Here is a 13,985-nt window from a genome sequence, read left to right as displayed (position 1 = left end):
AAGTCACAGGGCGAAGGACTTCCGCTGCGGAAGAAAAAGGAGGGTTAACGGCCTCTCTAGGAGAAAGGGTGGGTTTCCGGCCGGCTGCCTTGCTTGGGAAAAGGGTGGGTTTCCGGTGAGGGAATGCCGCGCTAGGAAGAGACTCTATGGCGGCGGAAAAAGAAGAAGAGAGCGCTGACGGCCTCTCTAGGAGGAAAGGGGAGGAGGAGAAAGGGTGGGTTTCCGGTCGGCTGCCGCGCTCGGGAACGGGTGGGTTTCCGGTGAGGGAATGCCGGGCTAGGAAGGGACTCTATGGCGGCGGGGTTGTTTCCCCCCCCCCCCAGCTGAAGTCACAGGGCGAAGGAGGAAACTTCTCTGTCGAGGAGGACGGGGAGGAGGGACGGACTTCCGCTGCTGAAGAAGAAGAGAGCGCTGACGGCCTCTCTAGGAGGAAAGGGGAGGAGGAGAAAGGGTGGGTTTCCGGGGAGGGAATGCCGCGCTAGGAAGGGACTCTATGGCGGCGGGGTTGTTTTTTTCAACCCGCTGAAGTCACAGGGCGAAGGAGGAGACTTCTCTGTCGGGGAGGAGGGGGCGGACTTCCGCTGCGGAAAAAGAAGAAGAGAGCGGTGACGGCCTCTCTTGGAGGAGAGGGTGGGTTTCCGGTCGGCTGCCTTGCTCGGGAAAAGGGTGGGTTTCCGGGGAGGGAGTGCCGCGCTAGGAAGGGACTCTATGGCGTCAGTTTTTTTTATTGTTTTTTCCCCCGCTGAAGTCAACAGGGCGAAGGAGGAGATTTCTCAGTCGAGGAGGACGGGGAGGAGGGGCGGATTTCCGCTCCGGAAGCAGGAAAAGGGACGACGGCCTCTCTAGGAGGAAAGGCGGGGAAAGGGTGGGTTTCCGGTCGGCTGCCGCGCTCGGGAAAAGGGTGGGTTTCCGGGGAGGGAGTGCCGCGCTAGGAAGGGACTCTATGGCGGCAGTTTTTTTTATTGTTTTTTTCCCCCCGCTGAAGTCAACAGGGCGAAGGAGGAGATTTCTCAGTCGAGGAGGACGGGGAGGAGGGGCGGATTTCCGCTCCGGAAGCAGGAAAAGGGACGACGGCCTCTCTAGGAGGAAAGGCGGGGAAAGGGTGGGTTTCCGGTCGGCTGCCTTGCTCGGGAACGGGTGGGTTGCCGGTGAGGGAATGCCGCGCTAGGAAGGGACTCTATGGCGGCAGTTTTTTTATTGTTTTTTCCCCCGCTGAAGTCAACAGGGCGAAGGAGGAGATTTCTCAGTCGAGGAGGACGGGGAGGAGGGGCGGATTTCCGCTCCGGAAGCAGGAAAAGGGACGACGGCCTCTCTAGGAGGAAAGGCGGGGAAAGTGCGGGTTTCCGGTCGGCTGCCGCGCTCGGGAAACGGGTGGGTTTAAGGTGAAGGAATGCCGCGCTAGGAAGAGAATCTATGGCGGCGGAAAAAGAAGAAGAGAGCGCTGACGGCCACTCTAGGAGGAAAGGGGAGGAGGAGAAAGGGTGGGTTTCCGGTCGGCTGTCGAGCTCGGGAAAAGGGTGGGTTTCCGGTGAGGGAATGCCGCGCTAGGAAGAGACTCTATGGTGGCGGGGTTGTTTTTTTTTCTCCCCCCCCTCCCCCCGACTGAAGTCACAGGGCGAAGGAGGAAATTTCTAAGTCGAAGAGGGGCGGACTTCCGCTGCGGAAGAAAAAGGAGGGTTAACGGCCTCTCTAGGAGAAAAGGGGCAGGCGGAGAAAGCGTGTTTCCGGTCGGCTCCCACGCTCGGAAACGGGTGGGTTTCCGCTGAGGGAATGCCGCGCTAGGAAGAGACTCTATGGCGGCGGAAGAAGAAGACAGCGCTGACGGCCTCTCTAGGAGGAAAGGGGAGGAGGAGAAAGGGTGGGTTTCCGGTCGGCTGCCGAGCTCGGGAAAAGGGTGGGTTTCCGGTGAGGGAATGCCGCTCTAGGAAGAGACTCTATGGCGGCGGGGTTGTTTTTTATGGTTTTTCTTTGGTTTTTTTACCCCGCTGAAGTCAGAGGGCGAAGGAGACTTCTCTGTCGGGGAGGAGGGCGCGGAAGAAGAAGAAGAGACCGCAGACGGCCTCTCTAGGAGGAAAGGGGGCAGGCGGAGAAAGGGTGGGTTTCGGTCGGCTGCCGCGCTCGGGAAACGGGTGGGTTTCCGGTGAGGGAATGCCGCGCTAGGAAGAGACTCTATGGCGGCGGGTTTTTTTTCCCCCCCCGCTGAAGTCACAGGGCGAAGGAGGAGACTTCAATAGAGGAGGAGGAGGAGGCGGATTTCCGCTGCGGAAGAAGAAGAAAGAGAGCGCCACGGTCTGTCTAGGAGGAAGTGTCACTGCACGTTTTTTTATGTTCGTCAGAAAAGTTCATTTCTAACTGTACATTTCCCCTGCTCTCTGCACCTGTTGTGATAACTTATCTGGTAACCATAGTGAATCCCATATGACTAGCTATGTTATGGTTTCAGTCTGTTTAGTGCGCATGTCTAGAAGAAGTTCCCAGAGTTATTATCTGTATTGTTTTTCTTCACTTTGCTGTTACTGTCTGTTACGTTAAGATGTAGTGAGCTAGCTCTGTATAATATATATTTAGTTTTTATTTTTTGTAAGTAAAAGGTATTTAGTAAGATTATGCGTCGTGTTTTTCTTGCCTTCCTGCAAGTGTATCATGCATTCTCCGAAGCACGGTCCGTCGCCCTCTACAAAGGTGATTTTTACCTTGACATTTTGGTATCGAGGATGGTTTGATTTATGTTTTTGGAGAAGCATGTTTCTGCGGCTGTTATCAGTTAGTTAGTGCTAGTGGGGCAGCGGTGATTAACTGCTGAAACATGTCAGGAAGGAAGCCACGGCTGGAAAGGAGTCTTTCTGTGGGGCAGCTCCCTTTGACTTTAAGAACTCCTATAGCTTCGGCCACACGCCTTGGAGAAGACGCGCCTGCTCCTGTCCACGATGCAAGGTCAGTCACTCCTTTTTCTATTTTTCCAAGCTCCCTGGCAGCTGCTTTTGAAAATGTTCACACTCCAGGGGCTCACGATGAATTTCAAAGGCTTGGAGTGAAACTTAAAGTCCAGCCGAAGAAAATTCCTTCTGCTCCTTCAAGCCCCAAGCAAACTATGCGAGATAGGGCTATGCAAGGCTACTGTGAACAAATTGGGGTTTTTGAAAGGCGTTTGCAGCAGGCAAAGAAATATGTGTCAATGGTTCAGCAATATGAGAGGAATTATGAGCATGAACCGGCCATATTGCCACACCCACAAGGAGAAGCCATATTGCCTCCTTCTTTCCCAAAGCTAAAGTCACGCTCATCATTGAGTGTCATGCAAGACGAATGGGAACCGGAGGCTCCTATGTCACATGATTATGGGCTGTCCCAAAGGACATACAGAGCCACAGTGATGCCTGAAGCAAATGTTATAGCACCATCTACTGGTGAAGCTGCATTAAGACATGAATTGGAGCTCTCACTCTCGCAATTGTCTATGGAGGAGTCTTTGCTCAGAGATACAAGATTTCTGCCATCATCTGAGGCTCCAGTCCCTGATGGTGCTAGGATTCCTGTTACTATTGCTTCTCCTGTTAATATTGCTTCTATGCAAGCCCCTCTACCTGGCAGAGCACAGCCATATGTAGCCCACATGCAATTGCCACCGGGTTCTTATATGCGAAGGCCAGAGTCATCTGCAGATTATGCTAATGCACCAGTCCCAGCGCCAGCGCCTCCTGCTGGCCAGGGTGGAATAGCAGCTCAAAGACAGTCACAGCCAGCACCAAGACTACCGGCAGCTTCAATGCAACTGCCGCATGTCCAGGCACAGACGCCACTGGTGCCCCCTGCAGGTTATGGTCAGATTGCACAACCTGCACAGCCAGTACCTCAATTGTTTTTTCCTCATCAAACACCTTCCATTGTACCACTGGCTGGTGACTCAAAATTAAAGAAGTCAGGACAGAATTACAGGGCATGGGTCAGTGAGGTTGGACTTTTGCTACGCAGAGAAGGTACTCACATGATGGTGTTTAATCCTCCTGCCCAGCCATGGACTCCTGACATATGGGACTTGGATAATAGAGCATGCACAACATTATTGATGTCAATGGACATTGAATTGCAGCTCACGTTTTCACAAGATGCAACTGCCCAACAAATTTGGACTCAGTTAGAGGCATGTTATCGGCCTACATCAATTGAGTCTACATGTTTGCTTTTGTCTGAGTTCCATGGTTCCAGATTAAAACCTGGTGAACATATTGGAGCACATTTGACTAAAATGAAAGGTATTAGAAAAGAACTGGGTGAAAAAGGCTATCCTATTGATGATTTTCAAATGATCAGCATTATCATCAATTCTTTGAATCATGAGTGGAAAGATGCTATTTCCAAGATTAATCAAGTGCCTATTGCTCAACGCACAGTGGATCATGTATGCAGAATTTTAGCCGAAGAAGAGGTACTTATGCAAGCTGCGTCACATTTAAGGGAACCACCTGCATCAAAAGCTTCAGCGAGGCGTGCCTTCCGTGGAAGGACCTACGTTCCAAGGATGCCAAGATGCTACATCTGCAATCGTGTGGGACATGCCACCCGGGATTGTCCCCAACGAGTTCCAGCGCCCGTCACATACCAGCCCAGAGGAACAGATTCCAGAGGAGGCAGAGGTAGAGGCGGACGACAAGGTCGTGGTCGTGGTTCCAGGCGTGATCCACAAGCTCCACTTGCCACATTGGTTGTGACCAACGATCCACAGCCTCAACCAGAGTACGACAGACGACTTCTTTGGACTTTGGACAGTGGAGCAGCATTACATGTTACCTACAGAAAAGAGCTTTACACTGAGATGCACGAGCCTGAACCTGAACTTCGTGAACTTTACTCTTTTTCCAATCATCCTGTTCAGGTCTTGGGAAAAGGAACTGTCTACATTGAAGAGCTTGATGCTCTCATTCCAAATGTTTACTATGTTCCATCTGCCAGTAGTAATTTGCTTAGTCAGAGTCATTTGTCTAGGTTTTCTCATTTTCAGGTCCACCATCTTGAAAAAGCAAGTTATATAGTCAAAGACGGAGATATTGTTGCTGAAACCATGTTGATTGGTGGTGTTTATTACTTAAAACCAAAGCCTAAGCAGCAAGAGCAGGCAAGTATACACGTTCCAAAGAGCACAGGCCCAGAGAGAGACGTCTCAGAGAGAGATCCTGTTGCTACTCCAAAGGTTCCTAAAGATAATAAAAATACAAAAAAGACACAGGTTGCTCACAGCAAGCCTGGGGTTCCTAATAAAAATGCTAAAGTTGAGAATTCACTAACAGGTAAACCTTTGCATTCCAGGTGTATCCATAAGTGGCACAGAAGATTGGGTCATGCCAGTTTCCGTGTTCTGAAGAAGATGCCAGAGTTCGCAAGAGGTTTGGATCTAAAGGGGTGTAAGGTGTTCTTGGACTGTGCTGTCTGCAAGAAAGCCAAATCCAAGGCAGCAGCAATTCCAAAACGCGCTACACGCCTGTCAACACGCATTTTTGATTTGGTACACACTGACATAGTTGGTCCTTTTGCACCAACACTTGGTGGTAAAAGATATTTCTTGACAATCGTTGACAATTATTCTAGATATGGATATGTATATCCTATGAAAGAAAAATCTGAGACCTTTCAGATCTTTAAAGACTTTGCTAGTCTTGTCTATACCCAATTCGAGGTCAACATTGCCAGAATCCAGAGTGATCGCGGTGCTGAATTCATGTCTCAGCGTTTCCAGGACTGGATGCGTAAGAATGGGATAGTACATCAGACATCTGCTCCTTATACTCCAGCTGAAAATGGGGTGGCAGAACGCAGAAATGGAGTTCTGCAAACCATGATGCGTTGCCTCCTTGAAGATGCTAACCTCAGTCTTCCATACTGGGGTGAAGCTATCAAATATGCTAACCATATCGTCAACCGTACTTGGAGTAGTGTGATAAATCAGACCCCTTATTTCATGTTGTATGGACACAAGCCTGATCTCTCACATCTCCATATTTTTGGTTCCTATGCTATGGTGAATATTCCTTTAGCCCAAAGAAAGAAAGGGGGTCCTGCAGCAAAAAGGATGAGATTTATGGGCATTGATGATAATTCAAAATGGAGCAAATACATTGACTCTCATCATGTTATTGTGGTTTCACAATCTGCTACTTTTGAGGAAGATGCTGACTGGTCCAGGATTCATTCTAACGATCCTGGAGTTTATTTTCCTAGAGATGATGTTGCTGATGCCACGCAACCTGATCAAGATGCACAGGAGAATGTTCCTTCCACGAGTTCTTCCCAACCTACTGTTCCGTCTTCGCAAGCCGCTGATGTTGCTGCTGGCGACGATGAAGACGAGGACGACACAGAAGAAGAATGGACGGTTGGCCCGAGACGTTCCAAGAGGTCCACAAAGGGAATCCCTCCAAAACGGTATTCGTGGCAAGTAACAAAAACACCTGTACCTTTGATTTGTAATGTAACACTTCCACCTGAGAAGTTCACACAGATCAAACATCTTCCTGAATCAGAACAGGATAAATGGTTTGAGGCAATGCAGGCTGAAATGGACAGTCTAAAGAAACTTCAAGTGTTTACGCCTGCGAGCCCTCCAGCAAACAAGAAAGTTATTGGTACTCGATGGGTCTACAGGATCAAAAAGAAGCCGAATGGTGAGTCGTTGTACAAGGCCAGACTCGTAGCCCAGGGTTTTGCTCAACGTTATCCTGAGGACTATACAAATACATACTCACCCACAGTGCGGACTGAAAGTGTGAAAATTGCTTTAGCCACTGCAACTATCCTTGGCCTGGAAGTTTTCCAGTTCGACGTTGAAACGGCTTATCTACACGCTGATCTTGATGAAGACATCTACGTCAAAGGTCCTCCAGGTTTCAGACAGCAAGAAGGGGATACCTGGTTTCTACACAAAAGTCTTTATGGTCTGAAACAGTCTGGTTTAATGTGGTACTTATGTCTTTCTGACAAACTAAATTCAATGGGCTTTATTAAGTCCGAAACAGATGAATGCGTGTTTACCAAAAGATCCGGTAATAGGTATGAGATAATTCTTGTTTATGTTGATGATATTGTTTATATTGGTCCAAATAAGCAGATGAGTGAGGTTTTTGCTAAAGCTTTACAAAAGTTTTTCACGTTGAAGTGTTTAGGATGTATTAACACTTATTTAGGTGTTCAAATTGCCAAAACTCAGAAGGGATTTAGTCTCACACAAGGAGAGAAGATTGAACAACTGTTACATCACTGTAACATGGAGGACGCTAAGCCTGTGAGTATACCCATGCAAACTGACTTTCACATTTTGGCACATGAACCAAGTCCTGAGTTCGAAGATCAAACACTATATCGCTCAGTCATTGGGTCGCTGCTGTATATTAGTAGTTGGACTAGACCCGACATTGCACTTAGTGTTAATCTTTTATCACGACACGTAGGCAAGGCAAAACAGTTTCATTGGACATGTGTTAAAAAGTTATTGAGGTATCTAAAACACACCAAAGACATGAAGTTGTTGTTGGAACCCACACATACTGACTATGCAGAGTTATGTTGTTTTGCAGATTCAGATTGGGCGAGTGATAAGAAGTCACGGAAAAGTACTTCAGGTTACATGATGTTTTTAAATGGATGTCCTGTTTACTGGCATGTGCGTAAACAGAATCTTGTTTCTTGTTCCTCTACAGAAGCTGAGTATGCTTGTGTGTCTGATGCATGCAATCCTTTAACCTGGTTTGATGCTTTAGTCACAGATATCTGGACACATCCGATTCGACCGATCACAGTGATGGAAGATAATGAATCTGTGGTTTATATTTCTGAAACACGTTTTACAGGTTCAAGGTCCAGACACATTGACATCCGATATCAAAACATAAGGCAACTGGTTAAACAAGGTTTTGTGACGTTACAGTATGTGCCTACACGTGATCAAATTGCTGACATGCTGAACAAACCACTTCCTACAGCCCAGCATGAGTATCTGCGTGAGAAGATGTGCCTTACCTGAGTCTTCACTTTGCTGACGAAAGAAGGGGAATGTCACTGCACGTTTTTTATGTTCGTCAGAAAAGTTCATTTCTAACTGTACATTTCCCCTGCTCTCTGCACCTGTTGTGATAACTTATCTGGTAACCATAGTGAATCCCATATGACTAGCTATGTTATGGTTTCAGTCTGTTTAGTGCGCATGTCTAGAAGAAGTTCCCAGAGTTATTATCTGTATTGTTTTTCTTCACTTTGCTGTTACTGTCTGTTACGTTAAGATGTAGTGAGCTAGCTCTGTATAATATATATTTAGTTTTTATTTTTTGTAAGTAAAAGGTATTTAGTAAGATTATGCGTCGTGTTTTTCTTGCCTTCCTGCAAGTGTATCATGCATTCTCCGAAGCACGGTCCGTCGCCCTCTACAAAGGTGATTTTTACCTTGACAGGAAGGGACTCTCTGGGGGATCGGAGGAGGGGCTTTGAAGAGTAGACTTCCGGTGAGGGAATGCCGCGCTAGGAAGGGTTTCTGTGGCGGATTTTTCCCCCCGCTGAGAACGGCTCCACAATTGAAGGGAACGTCTCCACAATTGAATGGGACTTTTCCTTAAGGAATCGGAAGAGGGAGCCGCTCTAGGAGTGGGAGGAGGCTCTCTGCTGCGGGGACTTCCGATTAAGTGGACGCGTTAAAAGCACGCCGCGGATTTCCGGTCGGTTCCTCTATTGGCGGGGGCAGGCAACCTGACGGACTCCAACTCCCAGAATTCCTGAATCAGCGTAGAGTCTGTTCAATAGTCATTGAAAGGGAACTTCCGGTTGGGGAAGAGGAAGAGGGCTCGGCGCTGGGAGGCTCTCTATGGCTTCCGGTGTAGTAAAGGGTGGAGAATCAAGCTCCTCTAGGAGGAAGACTCTATGGCCTTCTGGCCTATCCCAAGTCAGCTTCGTCATTGGCCCAGCCCAAGCGAACAATCTGGATACTGAGGCTGCCTCCTGGCGGTCGAGTGGACCGCGGCGCAGGCGCACTCGGGGGAAACTTGCGGGGAGCGGGCGCGCAGGCGCAGAGCTCTCTGGCGCGCAGCCTGGTCCTCCGCAGAGGTGTCTACTCGAGTGCCTGACGTGACATTGATTTGGCCGCCATGTCGCAGCAGCAGCAGCAGCAGCCATCGTCCCGCGTCCCTCCGGCCGCCTCCGCCTCCAACCCGGGCTTGATTGCCTTCCTACGCCACCAAGTCAAGCATCGGCCCAGCGTGAGTGGCTCCCCGCGACTCCCGGCCCCATCGTCCCCCGCCGGGTCAGCCCGCCCCAGGGGTCATTTGCATGCCTGGACTCCAGCGCCTATCCTCCCCGGCCGGTGCAAACCCACCTTGGGAGGGGTCGTTTGAATGCTTGGGACCTCCCCCCATAATACCCTTGCTGGTGCAACCCAAGCTAGGAGTCGTGGCATGCCTGGACTCCAGCACCCATCATCCCCAGCTGGCCCTGCATCCCACAAGGGTCTCTTATACGTGTATGGGCTGCGGTTTCCATAGTCCCCGGCCCGTGCATCCCATCTTGGGGGGGTCGTTTGAATGCTTGGACTCCATCCCCCATAATCCCCTATGCCGGTGCAGACTACCCTAGTTGCATGCCTGGACTCCAGCTCTCGTCATCCCCAGCTCTTCCCTCCCTAGGGTTCATTTGCATGGCTGGACTCCAGGTCCCATCATCCTCAGGTGGCACTGCCCCCGCCCCCAGGGTATTTTATATGCCTGGACTCCAGTTCCCATAGTCCTCAGCCCACACAATTCACCCTGGCCTGCATCTCCCATAATCCCCTTATTGATGCAATCCACCCCAATGGTCCTTTTATATGCCAGGACTCCAGCTCCCATGGTTCCCGGCTAGTGCAGCCCACCCTAATGGTCACTTGTATGCCTGGGCTCCAGCTCCCATCGTCCCCATTCAGCTCTCCCTTCCCTCAGGGGTCTTTTGTACACCTGGACTTCAGTCCCCATCATCCCTGGCTGACAACCCCCGCACTTTGTCCCCCATCTTTGATGCACCTATACTCCAGCTCCCATAGTCCCCAGCCGACCCTTCCCCACCTGGATTCCAACTCCCATCATCCCCAGCGTTTGCTCTACCTACCTACATGTGTGGGGGATTCTTTAATCACACCCTGCATATCTTTCCTATCCAGTAGCAAAATACCGACAGGTCCTCAGCTGTACGACCACAGTTGAGTCCGACGTTTCTGTCACTAAGTGAGTCGCTTTCGCGAGCCGACGACCTCACGGGCCGCCGTCATTCGGCGAATCCCCCGCCGTCGTACGCGGTCGCTAAGCGAATCAGGCTGGGCCGGGCAGACGGGATCGCCCGAGTCCCGGGACGCCGCTACCTGTCGTAAAGACGAATCTGACGTTCGATCACGCGACGCCACGACGGTCGTAAGTGCGAGGAAGGACTGTCAGTTGCCGTTTGCGTAGCTGTGGCGATAATCAGAAACGATGGCTAAAGTTGTCGCTTTTTTTTCCCCCCGAGCCGTTGCAACTCCCAGCGGTCACTAAACGAATCGTCGTAAAAGGAGGACGAGCTGGATGGCTTTTTAATCTGAATTTCTCCTTTTTTTTTGTTGTTCCCCTCGTAGCTGGTGCCCCTTTTCTTAATTATGGGGACTGCAGTGGCCGGGGCCGGACTCTACCTGATGCGCCTGGCTTTCTTCTGTCCGGAAGTGAGGTATGTATCAGACATTAAACCTGGTTTATTTTACAAACCACCATTGGGGTATGTGGAAATTCTCGGGCCTTGAGCTCATTTGCTCCTTTTTACATCTTGTAAACCGCAACACCACCCCCAAAAAAGCAGTGTAAAAGAACCAGCCAGCTTTTTAACCACGGTTCAATTTAATACAAGAAAGTCCTCGACTTACGACGGCCCACTTAGTGACCGTTCAAACTCCCAATGGCACTGAAGAAAAGGGACTTAGGATGGTTTTTCGTCCTTAGCGACTGTTGCGACGTCGTGATCCAAATTCAGAGGCTTTGGCGCCTGACTCGTATTTATGACGGTCGCAGTGTCGCCGGGGGGGGGCGTTATGTGATCCCCTTTTGCGACTGGATTCACTTAACAACCATATTGCTTGCCATTTGCCATGGAATCAATGAGTCGGCTGGTCGTAAAGTGGGGCGAAAGCCCCTCAATAAACGTCTCGCTTAGCACCAGAAATGGGTGGCACATCGCTTGGCGAAAGCCCGTCGTACCTTTGAATCGAAGCGACCGGTCATAAAACGAGAACTACCGGCGTACCCTGCCCTGGTCGTAAATCTTTGATTTCCCTTTTATCTCGTAGATGGGACAAGAAGAATAATCCGGAACCGTGGAACAACCTCGATCCCACTCACCGTTACAAGGTGGGGGCGTTGAAATATTGAATCAATTGGGACGGTCGAGAAGGGGGTTGGACTAGATGACCTCCAAGGTCCCTTACCAGCTGTATTCTTTTATTAGTCTGTACGGGTCTGCTGCTTGAGCAGCGGGCTGGACTAGATGACCTCCAAGTCACCTCCCAGCTGTATTCTTTTATTCTCTACGGGTCTCCTGCTTGAGCAGGGGGTTGGACTACATGACCTCCAAGGTCCCTTCCAACTTGATATTCGATGATTCATAAGAGTCTCCTTGAGCAGCGGGCTAGGCTAGATGACCTCCAAGGTCCCTTACCAGTTGTATTCTTTTTATTATTCTGTACGGGTCTCCTGCTTGAACGGGGCAAGGGGTGGGGGGTTGGACTAGATGACCTCCAAGGTCCCTTCCAACTCTTGTTATTCCACAAGGGTCTTCTGCTTGAGCAGGGGGTTGGACTAGATGACCTTCAAGGTCCCTTCCAACTCCGTCATTCTGTTTTGTTCTGTTATTTTAAGGGGTTCCAGGCCCTCCGAATTGTTTTATTTTCAATTTCAATTATATAGCTTATATAATTAAGGATACCGATTAAAAGACTGGATTAAAATTAGCTTTCGGATCCAGCCAGGATAAGGAAAAGTACACCGGATTAAATCGGATTAAGTTCTAAAGTCAATCCTTTTGTAATCTTCTTCCTCCGATGGAGAATGGAACTAGTTTTTTTTTAAATCCTCCCCTCTTAAACCAGGCCTGCTGGGGGATTCTGGGAGTGGAAGTCCTCCCTGTTAAAACATTCCGCCTGGGGGATTCTGGGAGTTGTCCTCCCTCTTAAATCATTATGGCTAGGGGATTCTGGGAGTGGAAGTCCTCCCTCTTAAAACATGCCGGCTGGGGGATTCTGGGAGTGGAAGTCCTCACTCTTAAAACATGCCACCTGGGGGATTCTGGGAGTTGTCCTCCCTCTTAAATCATTATGGCTAGGGGATTCTGAGTGAAAGTCCTCCCTGTTAAAACATGCCGGCTGGGGGATTCTGGCAGTGGAAGTCCTCCCCTCTTAAAATGTGCCGGCTGGGGGATTCTGGGAGTGGAAGTCCTCCCCTCTTAAAGCGTGCTGGCTGGGGGATTCTGGGAGTGGAAGCCCTCCCGTCTTAAAACATGCCAGCTGGGGGATTCTTGGACTGGAAGCCCTCCCGTCTTAAAACATTGCAACTGGGGGATTCTGGGAGTGGAAGTCCTCCCCTCTTAAAACATGCCGGCTGGGGGATTCTGGGACTGGAAGTCCTCCCCTCTTAAAACATTGCAGCTAGGGGATTCTGGGAGCGGAAGTCCTCCCCTCTTAAAACATGCCGGATGGGGGATTCTGGGATCTGAAGGCTTCCGTCTGAATAATGGTCTTCTCCTTTCTAGTTTTTTGCCATTAATATGGACTACAGCAAGCTGCAGAAAGACCGTCCGGATTTCTGAGAACGAGGCGGGAAATTTTTTTTCTTGAATTATTCTTTTTTTTTTGGGACCTTCGTCGGAGAAGCCGTCGACGAAGGTCTTTGGGTCTTCCGGAAGCTGACCGCACAACTTGTAGACTTCGTAATCCAGGAAACAAATCGTTGTGGTGCATCGCACTTTAGAAAAAAAAAATAAGAAAAAAAAATAAGAATAACAAATGTTTGGGAGACGTGCATGCTCAAAATTAATAAATGATCGACTTGAAAACCTCCCTGGCGTTTGTTTGATCCGTCTGGATTTATGGGCAACCTCGATTTTTAGTTGGCTCAAAATCCTTCGGAAAGAGAAAAAAAGATGGAAAAGGAAAAGAATTACGCTCGGTATAAAGGGAAAGGAGATGAGAAAGGAAAGAAAGAAAGAAAGAAAGAAAGAAAGAAAGAAAGAAAGAAAGAAAGAAAGAAAGAAAGAAAGAAAGAAAGAAAGAAAGAAAGATGGGAGGAAGGACGGGAGGGAGGGAGGGAAGAAAGGAACGAAGTGAGTAGGGAGGGAGGGACGAAAGGAAGAAAGAGAAAGAAAGAAAGAGAAATCGAGAAATAGAAAGTAATAGAAATAGAAGAGAAAGAAAAAGGGAGAGAAAGAGACAGAAAAGAAAGAAGACAAAAGAGAGAGGGACACAAGAAAAAGGAAGAAGAAGGAGAAAGGCAGGACAGGGAAAAAAGAAAGAAAGCGGAAGGAAGGAAAGAAACAGGAACGAGGGAAGGCGAGAAAGGTTGGAGGCAAGAACGAAGGAGACAGAAAAAGGTAAGGAAAAAAAGAAAGATGAGGGAAGAAAGAAATGAAGGAGAAAGGCAGGAAGAAAGGAGGACAAAAAAAAACAGGAAGGAAAGAAGAAAGAATGAGGGAAGGAAAGAGATTGTGGAGGAAATAGTGGAAAGAAAAGGAGGGAAGGAGGAAATGAAGGAGAAAGGCAGAAGGAAGGAAGGGCAGAAAAAGAAGAAGAGGAGGAGGAGGAGGAAGGGAGACCCAAGTGAAGTAAAATCGAAAAAGAATTTCCACTGCCAAGAGAAATACGGGCGATTGGTATGGCTAGTCCTCGATTTATGTCCAAAATCGATCCCGAATTTTCCGTCGCTAAGCGAGACGGCAGGCAAAGCCCCCATTTGACGACCTTCCTCGCC

General features: G+C 49.1%; 1 protein-coding gene across 1 annotated transcript; it reads left to right on the top strand.

Annotated features, from left to right (window-relative positions):
• Nucleotides 1-8,795: 8,795 nt before the first annotated feature.
• On the top strand, nt 8,796-13,078 carry NDUFA4 (NDUFA4 mitochondrial complex associated). Its single transcript, XM_083380141.1, has 4 exons — nt 8,796-9,233; nt 10,613-10,701; nt 11,315-11,375; nt 12,772-13,078. The coding sequence occupies exons 1-4, from the start codon at nt 9,123-9,125 to the stop codon at nt 12,826-12,828; spliced, it is 318 nt and encodes a 105-aa protein (XP_083236267.1). The 5' UTR covers nt 8,796-9,122; the 3' UTR covers nt 12,829-13,078.
• Nucleotides 13,079-13,985: the final 907 nt, after the last annotated feature.

Source organism: Vipera ursinii (assembly GCF_947247035.1).
Source record: "Vipera ursinii genome assembly, contig: scaffold_153, whole genome shotgun sequence".
Taxonomy (NCBI): Eukaryota; Metazoa; Chordata; class Lepidosauria; order Squamata; family Viperidae; genus Vipera; species Vipera ursinii.
This window is presented reverse-complemented; position numbering and strand designations above follow the sequence as displayed.